Below are 18,071 nucleotides of genomic sequence, written 5' to 3'. Positions count from 1 at the left end.
AGCTCCTCACTAATTACTCAATTCTAGTTCTCAGACCTCTTAAACTCATTCCCACTCAGTAAGTCATTTAAAAGCTTTACCACACTTAGTTTCCCCAACGTCTTGGCGAATTAATACACAGCGTGTTAGTAAGCTGAGTAGCTCCAGGTTCAAATCCCACTATGGATTGCCAACCCTCCAGCATTGTCCTGGAGTCTCCAAGAGTTAAAGATTAATCTCCTGGATACTGCTCCAAAAATATGTTTCTTTTTCATCATGTTTGAATACTTTTGGTTATTAACTATAAATTTATTGCCGGTGGGAGAAAGGGATGTTTGACTGGCCGAGGCAGTTGGAGGTGGGAAGTCCCTACAAATACATCCAACCAGAGTTAGTGACCCTAATCGCCAGTTGTACTGAGTTGAGCTAAGCTTGGGCAAAATTGTATTGGAGGCCGAGATCCTCTGATTGGAGTGGAGTACTGGTTTAAAGTATGCAGAAGTTTGTCCAATGCTGATTGTCAAAGCTCTCCTAGTGTAGAATGCCATCCTGAGTGAGGGACTAAAGGGTAGCTGCCAATCATGGAACTGTATCCAAACCAGAGGCAGCTCATTTAGCTCTTGAGGGGGAAAACTGTCACCACATCAAGAGAAAACAGTGACTGTTCCAGGACCGGATTATAAGCAACAGACAATATTTCCAGGAGACTTTTTCTGACCATTAATGAAATATGAAGAGATATGAAGGGAGATCCCCACTTTCACTGGCAAGAAAAAGAGTCTGGAGAATGCAGACATCATTCAAGAAACAATTAACAAATATGGGGGGAATTAACTGAAATAAACTATTATCTGAGAAGGAAAATCAGAAATGGATGATTTTAACCCTACTTGCCTGGCGGAAACTACAGGTAGGCGGTTACAATCGCTCAGGTTACTTACCCAAACTACATTTCCAAAAAAAAAGCAGCAATTTATCTTGATGTTCCACTTGACAAAAGCTAATTCTGAAGCCAACGTAAAAGCAGATTATTTTGCTTAGTGTGCCGTCACCACATTGGTGTTCTGTTACTGAAGTGACAGGTTCAATAATAAGCAGGTGATTTTTAAAAAATTCTTTCCACGGGATGTGGGTGTCTCTGGCTAGGCCATCATTTATTACCCATCCCTAATTGCCCTTGTCTTACATGTGACCTCTAGAGTTGGGCTTACACTCACTTGGGAGGTGGCCAGACTTCTGATGGGTCTCGTTTTCAAATCCCTCGGAGGCCTCATCAACCCCCCCCCCCGCCCCCAACCTCTGTAACCTCCTCTAGCCCCACAACTCTCCAAGCCTTTTGCATTCTTCCAATTCTGGTCTCTTGCACATCCCCACTTTCCATCTCTCCAGCATTGGCGGCCGTGCCTTCAGCTGCTGAGGCCCCAAGCTCTGGAATTCCCTCCTTAAACCTCTCAGTCTCTCTACCTCTCCTCCTATGAGATGCTCCTTAAAATCTACATTTTTGCCAAATTTTGTTTGCGAACGCTCCTGTGAACTGCCTTTGGAAATGTTACTATGTTAAAGGTGCTATATAAGTGCAGGTTGTTGTCATCAATGACCTTGAATTGATTCTGACTGTGTTGTCATTCACAGCAATGTGTCCGGCAGACCTTCAGCAACTGTGGAAAGAAGTGACCAGTGTGCAAAGCATGGAAGATCCTCAGAAGAGTGAAAGTCTCGACCTTTCGACCAGCAGTTCCACCTCTACCTCCTTCCTAGCCTCCAAGAGCTCACCTTCAATATCCCATCATTCTTTGTTGAATGGACAGAGCTCCATTCACACTCCAAAGAGAGAAAGGTACCCACCAACCACAGGAAATCATGATTGGGAATAAACATCGAGCCAGGTTTAGCATGCAACTTGTCAATCATTCTTGTACCGCTGCAGTTTATGAGGAACATAGTTAACAGGAGGAGGCCATTCAGCCCCTCGAGCCTGATCCACCCATTCAATGAAATCATGGTGGATCTGTATCTCCATTCCATTTACCCCATTTGGTCTATATACCTTGTCAGTCTTACCCACCAGAAATCTGTCCATCTCAGTCTTGAAAATTTCATTTGAGACAATGAGAGATTTCTCAGCATCGTCAGTTGCAGGGCATTGGCGATGATGATATGGAGCAAATGACCACATTCTCAGTTGCTGCCTCAGTGTCCCAGCCACTGTGAATATTACATTGATTTTATACTTTCATGTAAGTGAAATTCAGTTCCAATGTTATAATATTGGCACATCACTGAAGTATCTGGCTTTTGATTATTAGGTACTGGTTACGTCCCTGGTGTGTAGCTATTTGATCAGCTGCTTACACTGACTCAGCTCACCAGGAGAAGCACCCTCACTAAACCTAGCGGCAGAGTGTGAGTTGCATCCTGCATAACTGGAACATTACCACCAGCAACAAGTGGGAACAAAGAACTCCAGTCCTTGTGAGGGGGCAGCCACATGGGTGGAGGCCTTTGCCCTATTGACAGATTGTGGAAAGAAAAATCACCAAGTCTGGAAATCAGAATTAAACTCGGAATGTTCTGGAAATATACAGGTTAATACTTCAGGTGGAAAGGGCTGGTGTTTGTGATAATGCCCCAAGCAGTAATCTTTTTCTTTTAGGAACTCTTGCTGTACAGTCTGTCATTTTTAGAATCACTTTCCTGAGACTTGGAAACTTCCTAAATATATTTATAATGGCAATTTCACAATAGATATTTCTCAAAAACTATTTATTTCCTTATTTCTTCTCCATTAATTTTCTCCATCCATCTCCTAAAGGTGCTGACTTGTTCTTGGGTACAATGCTTGCTAGCTGCCCTCCTGTGTGACTCACAGAATCATAGAATAATACAGCGCAGAAGAGGCCCTTCGGCCCATCAAGTCTGCACCGATGCATTAAAACACCTGACCTGTCTACCTAATCCCATTTGCCAGCACTTGGCCCATAGCCTTGAATGTTATGACATGCCAAGTGCTCATCCAGGTACTTTTTAAAGGATGTGAGGCAACCTGCCTCTTCCACCCTCCCAGGCAGGGCATTCCAGACCGTCACCACCCTCTGGGTAAAAAAGTTCTTCCTCAAGTCCCCCTTAAACCTCCTGCTCCTCACCTTAAACTTCTGACCCCTCGTAACTGACCCTTCAACTAAGGGGAACAGCTGCTCCCTATCCACCCTGTCCATGCCCCTCATAATCTTGTACACCTCGATCAGGTCACCCCTCAGTCTTCTCTGCTCCAGTGAAAACAACCCAAGCCTATCCAACCTCTCTTCATAGTTTAAATGTTCCATCCCAGGCAACATCCTGGTGAATCGCCTCTGCACCCCCTCCAGTGTAATCACATCCTTCCTATAATGTGGCGACCAGAATTGCACGCAGTACTCCAGCTGTGGCCTTACCAAAGTTCTGTACAACTCCAACATGACCTCCCTGCTTTTGTAATCTATGCCTCGATTGATAAAGGCAAGTGTCCCATATGCCTTTTTAACCACCCTATTAACCTGCCCTTCTGCCTTCAGAGATCTATGGACAAACACGCCAAGGTCCCTTTGTTGCTCGGAACTTCCCAGTGTCAGGCCATTCATTGAATACTTCCGTGTCACATTACTCCTTCCAAAGTGTATCACCTCACACTTTTCAGCATTAAATTCCATCTGCCACTTTTCTGCCCATTTGACCATCCCGTCTATATCTTCCTGTAACCTAAGACACTCCACCTCACTGTTAACCACTCGGCCAATCTTTGTGTCATCCGCGAACTTACTGATCCTATACTGACTCAGTGGATAGCACTCTCATCTGTAGGTTAGAAATTCATGGGTTTAAGTCCCAGTCCAGTGACTTAAACACAAAATCCAGTCCAACACTACTAATGTGGCACGGAGGAGTGCTGCACTGTCGGAGATGCTGCTTTTCAGATGAGATGTTAAACTGAGGTTCTACCTGCTCTCTCAGCTGGATGTTAAATCCCATGGTACTAGTTGAAGAGCAGGGGAGTTCTCCCCAGTGTCCTGGTCAATATTTATCCATAAACAAACATCACAAAAAGCAGCTTATCTAATTATTACCTTATTGCTGTTTGTGGGATCTTGTTGTACACAAATTGGCTGCTGCGTTTCCTACATTACAACAGTGGCTGCACTTCAAAAAGTGCGTAATTGACTGTAAGACACTTTGGGACATTCTGAGATTGTGAAAGGTGCTATATAAATGCAACTTCTTTCTGTTTTCCTTTCACAAAAAGGGCCGCTGTTCATATGTGAACATAGTCAATCCATACAGCAAGAAATTCAAAAACCCAGTTCTGTTCTCTTCCTAGCAGCAGTCCCTGGATAGTGATCATGAGTAAGAACGCTGGGTGACTTTTGCCTCCCATTAACCAGTGTGCTGAATCAGTTGTAGCAGCCCAATGCTTGCCCTAATTGAGATCAGCTACCAGGAATCAAAGCAGAATTCTTCCTAGATTGTGTGTCTCAGTGTCTGACTGGGCAGTGCTTGGACCACTAAATCTGGACCACATGTAGCCTGAGACCCTAGAAAACAAGCTCATGAATCCCTGGTAACTCAGATTTGATATTTCATATTGGATGGCTTATCCTGTTTGAAATCCCAGAGGTTTGGAAAATTAGATGTTGTTGTTGTTGTTTCTTCAGTGTCCAAGCCCTAAAACAGAATACCAAGAGCTGTTCATATCAGCAACTTAGGAAATAGGGGAAATAATGAAACAAGGGCTCAATTTTGATGTGTCTACTTTCATGGGGTATGGGTTGGATGGAGTAGTTGGCCTCTCGCCCAGTGGAATCGGTCGGAGGTCTGTGCCATTCTTAATAATGGTTGAGCCTCATTTGAATTCAGATGGCGAGTAGCTCATGGGCTCTGACCATTTTGCAAATGGGAGGGGGCAAGAAATTCATTGGGGCCTCCACTCAGCCCAGACAGGAGGTGAGGGGAAGATTGCAGTGGTGGGGGGGAGGTGATTTTCATGGGGTAAAGAAGAGCACTAAAGTTCCTCTGGCCCAACTAAAATTGTTGGGGAAAAGCTGTTTTTTTACGTTTTTGATACAGGCTTCATAGGACCCTGATTGGCATGGCAGGTACTCTGGCACTGCCCTGAGCCACCTATTTCAAGGCCCCCATCAAAATGGCAACTGCCTGGACATTGGATCCTTGGCTGCTCCATTTCCAGCATTTTACCATCCTGTTCCTGTCCAAAAATGGACTGCAACTGCTCAAAAAGGCAGCTCACCACCACCTTCTCAATGGCAATTAGGGATGGGCAATAAATGTTGGCCTTGCCAACGATGCTCACATCCCATGAACGAATAAAAAAAAGGATGAAAATCACACCCCATGGATTGAAACTTTCTATGTTTCCCCTCAAGTCCCCAAGGTATCTCCAAGGCAGCCCACAATGACAAAGAGATTGGACACTTTATCACCAAAGGCATTTGTCCAATGTTTAATTCTGAGTCCGTTTCTGACAATGTGATGTGAAGGTTTACCCTTCCTGTTTTCCCTATTGTTTGTGCGCCAGTGACTAACTCTTTAACCTCTGGTCTATTCTTTCCTAGCTTGTCACATGAAGAAGCCACAGGTGTTCACCCTCTGTTTGGACATGGTGAATGCAAGTGGCCAGGCTGTGAAGCACTGTGTGATGATATGGGACAATTTCTAAAGTAAGTATTGGGGGCTGTATTGGGGACATTCATTTTGTGGAGGAGAGTAGTTGAGGATGAAATAAATTAATTCAATTTAGGACTTTTTTGAGCTCACTAGAATTTCTCTCATTAATCGGGTGTAATCTCTATCCTATTCACTCTTCCCTCTCCTCTGTCTTGGAAGATTGCATCTGTCTGGCTTGGGGTTGGAGTTCAGAGATGTCTAAAATACAAACCAGACTTGGAGGGGCACTTGCAGATGGTGGTGTTCCCATGCATCTGCTGCCCTTGTCCTTCGAGATGGTAAGGGTCGCGGGTTTGGAAGGTGCTGTCGAAGGAGGCTTGGTGTGTTGCTGCAGTGCATCTTGTAGATGGTACACACTGCTGCCACTATGTGTCGGTGGTGGAGGGAGTGAATGTTTAATCGTCTTTAGATCTCTTGAAGTGTATGTAAGCAGAGAGTGGGTTGGTTGTTCACAGCTCCTATTTATAGCCTTAGGTTCTGTAGCCAGGTTGTGTTCTAGGCCACGATTTCTTTATGCTGGGCAAGCAAGAAGCATCAAGTGTGGTTGAAGTGTGGAACACTACTGGACCAGCATGCTTCTTGTCAGTGTGAGCTCTTGTGATATAACTGGCGAACTGTGTAAACCAGTGCTTCAGTTCAAACACAATGTCAAAGCCTCCATGAAGGTCTGTTCTACTAACAAATCACAACCAAAATGGTGATCCATCATCACAAATGATGTTCAGCCCTTCAATCAACAAGAGCAGCCTCTGAGAGAAAATGGTGAGTGAGACGGAAAGAGAACAATCCGCCAACACCTCTAACGGCTGACAACCGATGTCCTCACTGTGGGAGAGCCTGCAAGGCTGAGATAGGGACTCATAAACCATCTGCAAACCCACAACCAACACTGACAGCTCACTTCCACCCAGCAATCCGCAATGAAGAATCATCCTCGACACGAGGGATCGCCAACGATGATAATGAAACCAGTGTAAAATTCAGAAGGAAACGTGAGAAACAATTATATGAGAGAAATTCAAAGGATGTAGATGAAGTCATGGAGAGGAGCAAGGGATATAACCTCCCAGACAAAATCTTCACTTTGTTATTATCCAACATCCCTTCTCTGTCAATGGAATGACAACTTTGTGGTTCCATTCTGGGTTTATCATTTTTTTTTAAAAGGCTGAACAGGCTGAGGCCCTTTTCTCTAGAAAAGAGATGGCTGAGGCGCAAACTGATGGAGGTCTTAAAATTATTAAGGGGTTCAAGATACATGGAGAGAATTGTTCCACCTGTGGGGGAGACAAAAACTGGGGGGTGGCATAAAAATATAAATCACTAATAAATCCAATAGTGAATTCAGGAGAAAGTTCTTTACTCAGAGTGTGGTGAGAATGTGGAATTCGCTACCACAGGGATTGGTTGAGGTGAATAGTATCGATACATTTCTTCTCAAGGGCAGTTAGGGATGGACAACAAGTGCTGGCCTTGCCAGCAATGCTCACATCCCAAGAACGAATAAAAAAATAATTTAAAGGGAAGTTGGATAAACACATGAAGGAGAATGGGATCGGGGATATGTTGATAGGAAAACAAAATACTATATTTGCTGGAAATTTGAAATAAAAACAGAAAATTCTGGAAATACTCAGCAGGTCAGGAAGCATCTGAGGAGAAAGAAACAGAGTTAACGTTTGAGGTTGATGATCTTTCATCCATTTATATGTGATATATGTGAAATGTTGCTATGGTGATATGAAGAAGGGTGGGAGGAGGCTCGTGTGGGGCATAAACACTGGCACAGACCCAATGGGCTAAATGGCCTGTTTCTGTGATGTACATTCTATGGTTCTATGTAATTCTATATCCAGCATAAGCATTTACTTCAATGATTTAATATCACGTCTTTAATTTTAATTTTAAGATCATAAACAAATAGAGGAGATGTCCCTTTGGAACAAAGCATAGCAATCACACTGTATCCAAGTCATCTCAGAAGGACTCGGAGAGGCATCAGTCATTGGGCCCCTTCCATTAGCAGCATTGTTGAGTTGATGTTTTATGGCCTAGTGCATAATTGTAGAAGTTTATTTAGCCAATTAGCTGAGATATGCAAACAGTCAATCTGTTAACAGTGCCTCCACCAGTAAACGCTCTCAGGTACTGACCTCATTAGTGAAGTGATTTAGATAGACACAGGGGAGTGGTAATGGGGACACAGGTACCAGGGGAGACAATAATTGGATACAACACTTAACTGCAATCCAGGCTTTTGCCCAGGGACGCCTCCAATGGTAACTGATTTACGGGATCTCACTCTATCAGGGAATGGGGTGAGATTTGAAAAAGATTCCCATTCTGATGCTTCTTCACTTAACTCTTCAGCTACCAAAGAGGAACTTTGAATGATCAGCTACACAGTAAGTGAGCTGGAACAGCAAGGCCTTTTATCATCAAAGGAGTTGCTGGAATATTTTCCAGGAATTTTATAAATCCTGCTTTTTAAAAATAAAGCAAGCCAAATGCTAAATCATAAATGGCAAAATAAAAGCATTCAAACAGGAACAAAGCACGAGGGAGTGGAGAAAAGCAAAATCACATACACGGGTATACACACACACACACACACACACACAATCACACCTACACACAATCACACGCACACACACACTCAAACTCTCACACTCACCCACTGACACACACATACACTCAATAACCACTCTCACACTCAGATACACAGTCCCACACATACAGGTACACAATCATACTCACACACTCACCAACACACACTCACCAACACACATGCACACTCACACACATGCATTCATCCACTCATCCACTCACCCATATACCTGGCACTAGATTTTTAGCCCCCACCAGGGCTGGGATCGGAGGCCGGCAGGTGCAAAGGTAGCGCCGCTGGCCTCATTCCAGTTCTCCGGCACCATCCCGCCCCCGGCCATTTTCGCTGAGGATGGGGGGTGCGGGGTGCAGAGCTACCAGCCCATAACCGATCCAGGTAATTAAGGCCCATTAAGGCCAATTAAAGGAGGCCGAACAGGATTTTCCAGTCCGCCTCTGGGTTCCTGCAGGTGGCAGGAGCCAGTTTAGGTGCCTGGAGGTGGCTTCCTTGATGCAGACTTGACGGGGTGGGGGGCCAGTTCTCCAAGCAGGCCTAGAACCCCTCCATTCCTGAGTGCGAGCAGAAACAGGCCCCCCTGTAGAAGGACCCCCGCCCCGACACACGCTCTCTCACACACACTCACTCACACACCCCCACACACTCACACACACACACACTCGATTCACACACGCACGAGTGCTTACTAAAGTTCAGATGCACACACAAGTACATATAAACGCACAAGCACACACATTGCACATGTGCACCAACACACACAGATGCACTCGGGGTGGTTGGAATCTGGAACACACTGCCTGAAGGGGTAGTAGAGGCAGGAACCCTCACAACATTTAAGAAGTATTTAGATGAGCACTTGAAATGCCATAGCATACAGGGCTATGGGCCAAGTGCTGGAAAATGGGATTAAATTAGATAGGTGCTTGATGGCCGGCACAGACACAATGGGCCAAAGGGCCTGTTTCTGTGCTGTATAACTCTATGACTCACAAACATCTATGCACGTGCACAAACACACACAAATGAAAACAGACACACAAACAATGCAAGACTGCAAGACTACGCAGACAGCCACACTCACGCTTACACACACTCACATGCTCACATACATGTGCACACATGTCAAGAACACATGCAATGATATGTAAAGCTTGAGTGGAAAACAGGAGATTATTATCTGGCTGAAGTGATATTAGCAAAGTTATGGATGATCTTAAAAATAAGCCTGAGAGTTTTTAAGTCAAGGGAACCATTGCAGGTCATGAGCACAGGAATGACAGGTGAAGGAATTTGATGTGAGTTGGGAAGCGGGCAGTGGATATTGGATGAGTTCAAATTTATGGAGGGTGGAAGGTGGGCGATCGTCCAGGAGAGCGTTGGAGTAGTGGAGTCTGGAATTTAACCCATCTCACCAAAGCAAAACTGGAGTCACTGGGAATCAGGGGGAAAATTCTCTGCTGATTGGAGTCATACTTAGCACAAAGGAAGATGGTTGTGGTTGTTGGAGGTGAATCATCTGAGCTCCAGGAGGTCGTCAGGGTAGTGTCCTCGGCCCAACTATCTTCAGCTGCTTCATCAATGACCTTCCTTCAATCATAAGGTCATAAGTGGGGATGTTCGCTGATGATTGCACAATGTTCAGTACCATTCACAACTACTCAGATACTGAAGCAGTCCGTGTCGAAATGCAGCAAGACCTGGACAATATCCAGGCTTGGGTTGTTAAGTGGCAAGTTACATTTGCGCCAAGCACTGACCATCTCAAACAAGAGAGCATCTAACCATCTCCACTTGATGTTCAATGGGATTACCATCACTGAATACCCCACTGTCAACATCCTGGGGGTTACCATTGACTAGACACTGAACTGGAGTAGCCATATAAATACTGTGGCTACAAGAACGGGTCAGAGGCTGGAAATTCTGGGGGGATTAACTCACCTCCTGACTCCCCAGTGCCTGTCCACTATCTACAAGGGCACAAGTCAGGAGTGTGATGGAATACTGTCCATTTGTCTGGATGGGTGCAGCTCCAACAACACTCAAGAAGCTCAACACCATCCAGGACAAAGCAGCCCACTTGATTGGCACCCCATCCACCACCTTCAACATTCACTCCCTGCACCACCGACGCACTGTAGCAGCAGTGTGTACCATCTATAAGATGCACTGCAGCACCTTCCAAACCCGCGACCTCTACCGCCTGGAAGGACAAGGGCAGCAAATGCATGGGAACACCCCCACCTGCAAGTTCCCCTTCAAGTCACACACCATCCTGACTTGGAACTATATCGCCGTTCCTTCACTGTCACTGGGTCAAAATCCTGGAACTCCCTTCCTAACAGCACTGTGGGTGTACCTACACCATACGGACTGCAGTGGTTCAAGAAGGCAGCTCATCACATCTTCTCAAGGGCAATTAGGGCTTGGCAACAAATGCTGGCCTAGCCAGCGACGCCCACATCTGATGAACAATGAAAAAAAAGCACACTCCTAGACCAGGTAGCAGAGAAAGCTAGCTGACAGCCCATTACGCTTTCATTTCTCACCTCTCTCACTCCATTGTAAACATCTCTCTTTTTCTCTCTCTTACACACTCTGGGCTGGATTTTACAGCCCCCCCCCGACATTGGGGGGCGTAGCAGGGAGGTGTTGGGGGGGGGGCGGAAAATGTCCCCAGGAGAGGCCCGCTATGGGCCTTGACGATGGGAAGGCATGGCCTGATATTGCCGGTGGCAGCGAAGCCTCGTGACTGCTCTCCCTCTGCTCAGCGATGGGAGGCCAATCTAAATATTTAAATTTATAAAAATAAATGAATTAAATACTTAGCCACTCCCGCCATCCATCCTGCTCCGATATTGTAGCCGCTGGCCAGCACTCCCGCACCTTCGAATCTCTGTTCGGAGATCCAATGCGGGAAATGGGGGTAGGGGAATGTCATGTACACAAGGTAAGTATTTTGTGGGGGAGGAGAGGGCAAGGAATGAAGTATATGATAATTGGCGGAGTGGGAGAGAGGCTAGAAGCATTCATGCTTTTAATAAAGTTTAATCTGATTTTTCTTTAAATATTTAAATTCTCATCTCAGGCTCGAAGCCCTTTAACAATGGCATCGACGCTTGTGCAGTGGAACCGGATGTCGTTGCCGGGGGCAGAACGCCCACCCCCCTCCAAGTCATCGGTGGGGGGACCGGTTCACTCTGGCTATTTAACTGAGCCGCCGCGTTTAATATCGTGGTGGCTCCGTGACAAGCGGTCCACACATGCGGACGGCCATAGTCTATGGTCACTGCCAATCTTGGCGGCAGCAATGTAAAATTCAGCCCTTTGTTTTTTCTCTCTTTTTCTCACTCATTTTCTCTCTCTCCCACTCCCTCTCCTTTCTCTCCCTTTCTGATGCTCACTTGCTTTCTCTCTTTCTTTCCTCTATCTCTGACTAACTCTTTTTCTATTTTTTCTCTCTCTCTATCTCTCTCTGTCTCTCTCACTCCCTCTCCCTGTCTATGTTTTCAGTATTACCCCAGGGGTTAACACTCCTTCATTTGTCTCTCTGTGACCTGTGCCTTGTCCGATCCCCCTGCCGCACCTTCCAAACCTGCACCTCCCTCGGGGGGGTGGGGGGGGGGGGTGGTGTATGGGACGGTGGGAGAGCAAGAGGTGCATTTGGTTCATTGACCTTTTTGTTACTGGAGTCTGTGTTAGCAGGGTCACCCCTGAATCATGTTCTACCCTAACAACACCCTGGCAATCAGCTGCTGCAGCTCTCTGTCAATTGCTGGTAATCCTGTGAATTTTGAAAACTTTGCAATGTGAGAATTGCTGGATGAAAATAGACCAGGGTGCATTGAATTCACCTTGTACCTTCCTGGTAGTTACAGGATACAATGCTAATGGAGTTATTGACTAATCACATTTGATCAATCTCTATCAATGAGTAACAACAGACCCAGACATGAGTTGAGGAAACCCCCCCCAGTGGTGGAGAGCTTTGGGACCCAATCTCACCTGTTCCTCCCCAGCATGCTCCACTCACCAGATCTCATGTCCTAAATTACTCACATACTGGCCGGAATTTTACGCCACCCCAGCGAGCCGGATGGTGGCGGGGGATGGTGTAAAATTGAGCAGGAGGCTCCGGGAGGCCTTCCCGACCCACTCCTACCTCCACCCCAGTTTATGTGGGCCGGGGGGGGGTGGCGAGAAATGGGCTGCCCGCCCCAGGCCAATCAAGGCCCTTAAGTAGCCACTTAACGGCCACTTAAGGGCCTTTGCCCGATGATTGGCCGGCAGCTGAAGGAGGTGGGACTTCCTCCCTCACGCTGGTGGAAGTCCCACCTCGGAACAATTAAAGCCCGGGGACCCATAAAATGCGGGTCGGATCCCTGGGCAGGGCGGAAGGGGGTTCGGCACCAACTTTTACATCAGTGGCCAGCTCCCATCCACCCGATGTAAAATCAAGCCCACTGGATCCAAAATTGTTATTTTCTGAAAGAAATCTCTTTAAATTTCATTTGTATGAGTCAATAGTAACTGCTTGCACCTTCTCCCTTGAGAACCATTCCATAGATTGATCACTCACTAACTGAAATATTGTTACGGCAGATTAATTTGCAGATTCTGATGTTAACTTGTGAAAGGCTTGAGGACAATGCAATGAGCACAAGATTTACAGAAGATAGCTGCTGTGATGAAATCCCCACAATGAATGTTTGAGCCCTGAGCTCTGAGCTCACCACAAAACAAATGCATGAATCATGTGGGCAGTGTGGATGTTCCTTCTGGGTTTTTCATGTTACAGTCTGTGGTTAACTCAACTAAAGACATGACCTGGTGATACAACTCTGTGTGTCCGAGCCAGTCAGATTTACCAGACTGGTTCTGCCATGTTGCTAAACCAATCAGAATGTTCTTTTCTTACTGCCTGTAGCCCAGTGTCTGATTCATTGGTTGCTGGGGCTCCTGGTGCCTATTTCTATGCAATCTAATAGTTTATTTTCTGGAAACTGTATTTGCATGTTTTGGTTTCTTACTGGAAGGAACATCACTGACTGTCACTGACCATGAGGCACATCTGCCAAACTAAATTAGATTAGGAGCAGGATTTTTTATTAAATGTTGCACATGAATAGGAATTGCAAACTAAGTTTGAGCCATTGCATTTCTGGAAAATGGAAGGGAGGGGCTGGTTGTTCCATTTTGATTTAATGCAATCAGAGTGAAGGGGAGGGTGAGTAGGCCATTAGACCTGAATTTATTGTTTTCAAATCTGTGTTTTCAAACCCCCTTGTAACCTACACCAGTCTTACCACCCTCTGAGACCTCTGTGCTTCTCCAATTCTGGCCTCTTGAGCATTCCTGATTTGAATCATTCCACCATGCCATGCCTTTAACTGCCTGCGCCCTAAGCTCAGGAATTTCCTCTGTAAACCTCTCCACCTCTTGACCGGTTCCCTGATGCAGCCCCTCTGCACAGATAGATTCATAATGGCCAATCTTTGGTCCTTGCAGGGATGACAGTGCCAGTCTCCTCTTCTGTAAATCTCTGCTGAGTACCCCTTGAAAGATTCATTTTCTATTTTATACATTTTCTTCTGTAAAACCACTTCAAATTAGTAAGTTCAATAGCTACATTGAACTCTTGCTCTGTGTAAATTAGGCACTTGGCTCCTTGTCTGATCAATTTTGAACCCTATGGTTGACAACCATCCAGGCTTGTCCTGGAGCCTCAAAGATTAATCTCCCAGGAACTGCTGAGAGCAAAGCCCATGAGAAAAATCATAGGAGCATTAAAACACAAATCAGAGATGGGAGAAAAAGTATCAAGAGTCAAGAATCATCCCATCAGCGAATGAAGAGATTGCTCGCTTTCCAATTGGCTGTGAGAAGGTGGGACAGCATGAGGAAGGATGTGTCGGGGTTGATGGGAGGGGGGGTGGTGGAGCCAAAGGCAGGAGCATGATCGGGGGGTTGCGGGGAGGTAGGCTTGGGAGGTGGGAGCTTGTGTGATAAAACCTCTATTACGTCCAACTAGAGTTAATGACCCCAATGTACCCTGATTGACCTACCCAGCCATCACTACCAGTAGTTTGCTACGTCAGGTGAATCACAGTATAAATATCATTGACTGCGGACACCAGTCATGGCCAAGGACGCATGTATTTGCATCTTTGAGGGAGCAGGAACAGATTGAGCCCAACAGCCTGAGCAACCTGATCTCAATTATCAGATATGTCCAAACTAAAATCATTGAACATTTCTGATTGAAGACAATACATTGCATTTATATAGCGGCTTTAACATAGTAACACATCACAGGAGTGATTACCAAACAAAAATTGGACCCTGAGCAATGTAAAAAGATATTGGGACAGGTAAACTAAAGCTTGGTCAAAGAGGTAGGTTTAGAGGAGCATCTTAAAGGAGCAGAGAGAAACAGACAGAGAGTTTTAGGGACGGAATTACAGACTTTAGAGCCCAGGCAGCTGAAGGCATGGCCACCGATGGTGGAGCGATGAAAATTGAGGATGCTGAAGGGGCCGGAATTGGAGGAGTGCAGAGATCTCAAGAGAGTTTTTGGGCTGGAGGAGGTGCAATTCTACTCCCCTGACCTTTGGCTGCATGTGTGCCTGGGAGTTCTGAATGGCAGCTCAACGATCCCACAGTGAGAGAATGTCTGCCAATGGCTACAACCCTTGCTGGAGCTAAAGATATGGTTCATTTCTTTGTGACCATGACTGGTTAACCCCTGTCTAGTGACTACAACGTCTCTCTGCAACAGCAAGCTGTGCTGAGGGTCACACAAATTGTCTTCACGCTCCGTCACCAGTTTACTTTAATTAGCTCATTTGCAATTAGATCCCTTTGTTGCTAGGATGGTAGAAAAGACATCAAAGCAGAATGTTTGTATGTTTGCCAACTCTCTGACACTTGAGAGGATTGAAAAATAACTAGGAGTGATAAAAAGAGGCAGATCTGAGCAAATAAATGTTGTAAACACACATTTATCTTTTCTTCTGACTAAAATGATTAGACAGTTACAAATAAAAGAAAGTACAGGCGGACACAGTTTGATAACCTAACCCCGTGTGTGCTTCAGCCCACCTCGATTGGAAGATAATTTAGAGAAGTTATGAGGGAAGACAGGAAGTTTTTGTCGGGTAAGGGTATTAAGAATTACGAACCAAGGTTGTTAGATGGGCTTAAGATACAGATCAGCCAGGATCTAATTGAATGGCAGAACAGGCTGGAGGGTCCTTCTCATGCTCTTATTTTCCTAAGGCTGAGGAAGTTGAGTTTGACAGTTGTGAGATCCTATAGAATGAGCTAGACTATGAGACGGTATACTGAGTCTTGATTTCAACCAGCGAGGATGTTGGGAGGGTAAGAGAAGCAGGTGGGAACAGTTAGAGTTGAAGAGAAACAAGATTCAAAGAAAGATTGTAAATGGCAGTGCTGAGAAAATTGAGTTTGCGTCTTTACAGTCTAAATATCCACTCTGCATGTGCGAGACTAGATGGTGAGTGTAAGCTGTGTGACCCTTGGACATCACACTGCGCCCATTACTGTCCACCCAACAGCCACATGCAAATCATGACTCCAATAAAGGATCGTTGTCCCTCCGACTAATCCAACAACAACAAAGCCACTTGTAGCAGCCTTAACCCCTGCCCTGTCTGGGATTAACTAACTCAGGATGAACCTGTCAGCTCTACCACCTAGGGCAATGTCAGCAGACGCATGGGAACACCGCCATCTGCAAGTTCCCCACCACCCTGATTTGGGCCTATTTCTTTTATACGTTTATGGGATGTGGGCATTGCTGGCCAGGCCAGCATTTATTGCCCATCCCTAATTGCCCTTGAGAAGGTGGTGGTGAGCTGCCTTCTTGAACCGCTGCAGTCCGTGTGGGGTAGGCACACCCACAGTGCTGTTAGGAAGGGAGTTCCAGGATTTTGACCCAGCGACAGTGAAGGAACGGCGATATAGTTCCAAGTCAGGATGGTGTGTGACTTAGAGGGGAACTCCTGCAGTGATGTCCTAGATCACCGTTCCTTCACTGTCCCTCGGTCAAAATCCTGCAACTCTCTCACTAACAGCACTGTGGGTGTGCCTATATCACATGGACTGCATTGGTTCAAGAAGGCAGCTCACCACCAGCTTCTCAAGGGCAAATAGGGATGGGGAATAAATGCTGGTCTTTTCAGCAAAGCTCACATCCCATGAATGAATAAAAAAATGGACTGAGCTTTGTGAGCTGTATGGCTCAGGAGAACATCAGGCAGTACAATGACTTACTGGACTATTGTTAGACCCACGCAATTTACCATGCAAGGAGAGTTAATCTGGGAAAAGCTCTTTCACACCAACTAGTGGGAATAGGAGTGTACCTCATCAAAAATGTCACAGGCTGATAACAAAAGTGGGCTAGGACATTCAGCATTTCTCTGTTCCAGTTTCAAATACTCATATACATGCATTTACAGACACGCATTCATACAGACAGACACACACTCACAGAGACACAGACACGCAGACAGATACACACTCATGCACACACACACTCACAGAGACACAGACACACAACACAGACAGACACACACACACACACACATACACACACACTCACAGAGACACTGACATGTATGCATACAGACACAACACAGACAGACACACACACACACACACACATACACACACACTGACAGAGACACTGACATGTATGCATACAGACACAACACAGATCTTTTGGGCCTCCTTATCTCGAGAGACAATGGATACGCGCCTGGAGGTGGTCAGTGGTTTGTGAAGCAGCGCCTGGAGTGGCTATAAAGGCCAATTCTGGAGTGACAGGCTCTTCCACAGGTGCTGCAGAGAAATTTGTTTGTTGGGGCTGTTGCACAGTTGGCTCTCCCCTTGCGCCTCTGTCTTTTTTCCTGCCAACTACTAAGTCTCTTCGACTCGCCACAATTTAGCCCTGTCTTTATGGCTGCCCGCCAGCTCTGGCGAATGCTGGCAACTGACTCCCATGACTTGTGATCAATGTCACACGATTTCATGTCGCGTTTGCAGACGTCTTTATAACGGAGACATGGACGGCCGGTGGGTCTGATACCAGTGGCGAGCTCGCTGTACAATGTGTCTTTGGGGATCCTGCCATCTTCCATGCGGCTCACATGGCCAAGCCATCTCAAGCGCCGCTGACTCAGTAGTGTGTATAAGCTGGGGGTGTTGGCCGCTTCAACACAGATAGACACACACATATACACACACTCACAGAGACACAGACATGCACACAGACAGACACACACTCATACACACACATACACACACACTCACAGAAGGCATGTACACAAACACACTCAGAGACACACCACACAGGCTCACACAGAAACACAACCCTCAACAGTACTGAGGGTGCTGAGTCATGGGTGTGTGATGTTGCTCTGGAGTCATGGGCTGGAACAGTAGTTGATTCCTAGAGCTTCTTACAGACACTGCTCCATTGTTCAACGTAATGGGATAAAGTCTCAGTACTATGTGCAGAAAGAAGTTCTGCAATGTTGTTTAAGAGAAAGGGTGAGGTCATGCTTTTTAAAATCAACAATGCCAATCAGAAGGGGAGAGAAGCTATCTGTTCCCCTGTGAATCTCGGATGAGATCATTTTTATGAAGCCACTGGTCTTGCAGATGGTGGCTGAGGGGGCGGGAGAAAGGAAAAGGGAAAGATTTTCTGCAGAAACCCCACAGTGTT

At 45.9% G+C, this 18,071-nt stretch overlaps 1 protein-coding gene across 8 annotated transcripts in view; it reads left to right on the top strand.

Annotated features, from left to right (window-relative positions):
• foxp4 (forkhead box P4) overlaps positions 1-18,071 on the top strand; it is a 500,447-nt gene that overhangs the window by 384,226 nt on the left and 98,150 nt on the right. For all 8 annotated transcript variants that reach the window (XM_068057550.1, XM_068057552.1, XM_068057556.1 and 5 more), the window contains 2 exons: positions 1,612-1,816; positions 5,583-5,687. In XM_068057550.1, coding sequence (XP_067913651.1) covers positions 1,612-1,816; positions 5,583-5,687 — 310 coding nt within the window. The remainder of the gene's footprint in view (positions 1-1,611; positions 1,817-5,582; positions 5,688-18,071) is intronic.

This window comes from Heterodontus francisci, chromosome 25, assembly GCF_036365525.1.
Source record: "Heterodontus francisci isolate sHetFra1 chromosome 25, sHetFra1.hap1, whole genome shotgun sequence".
In the NCBI taxonomy this organism is placed as follows: Eukaryota; Metazoa; Chordata; class Chondrichthyes; order Heterodontiformes; family Heterodontidae; genus Heterodontus; species Heterodontus francisci.
Note: the sequence above shows the minus strand (reverse complement) of the source record. Positions and strands in the feature narration are given on the sequence as shown.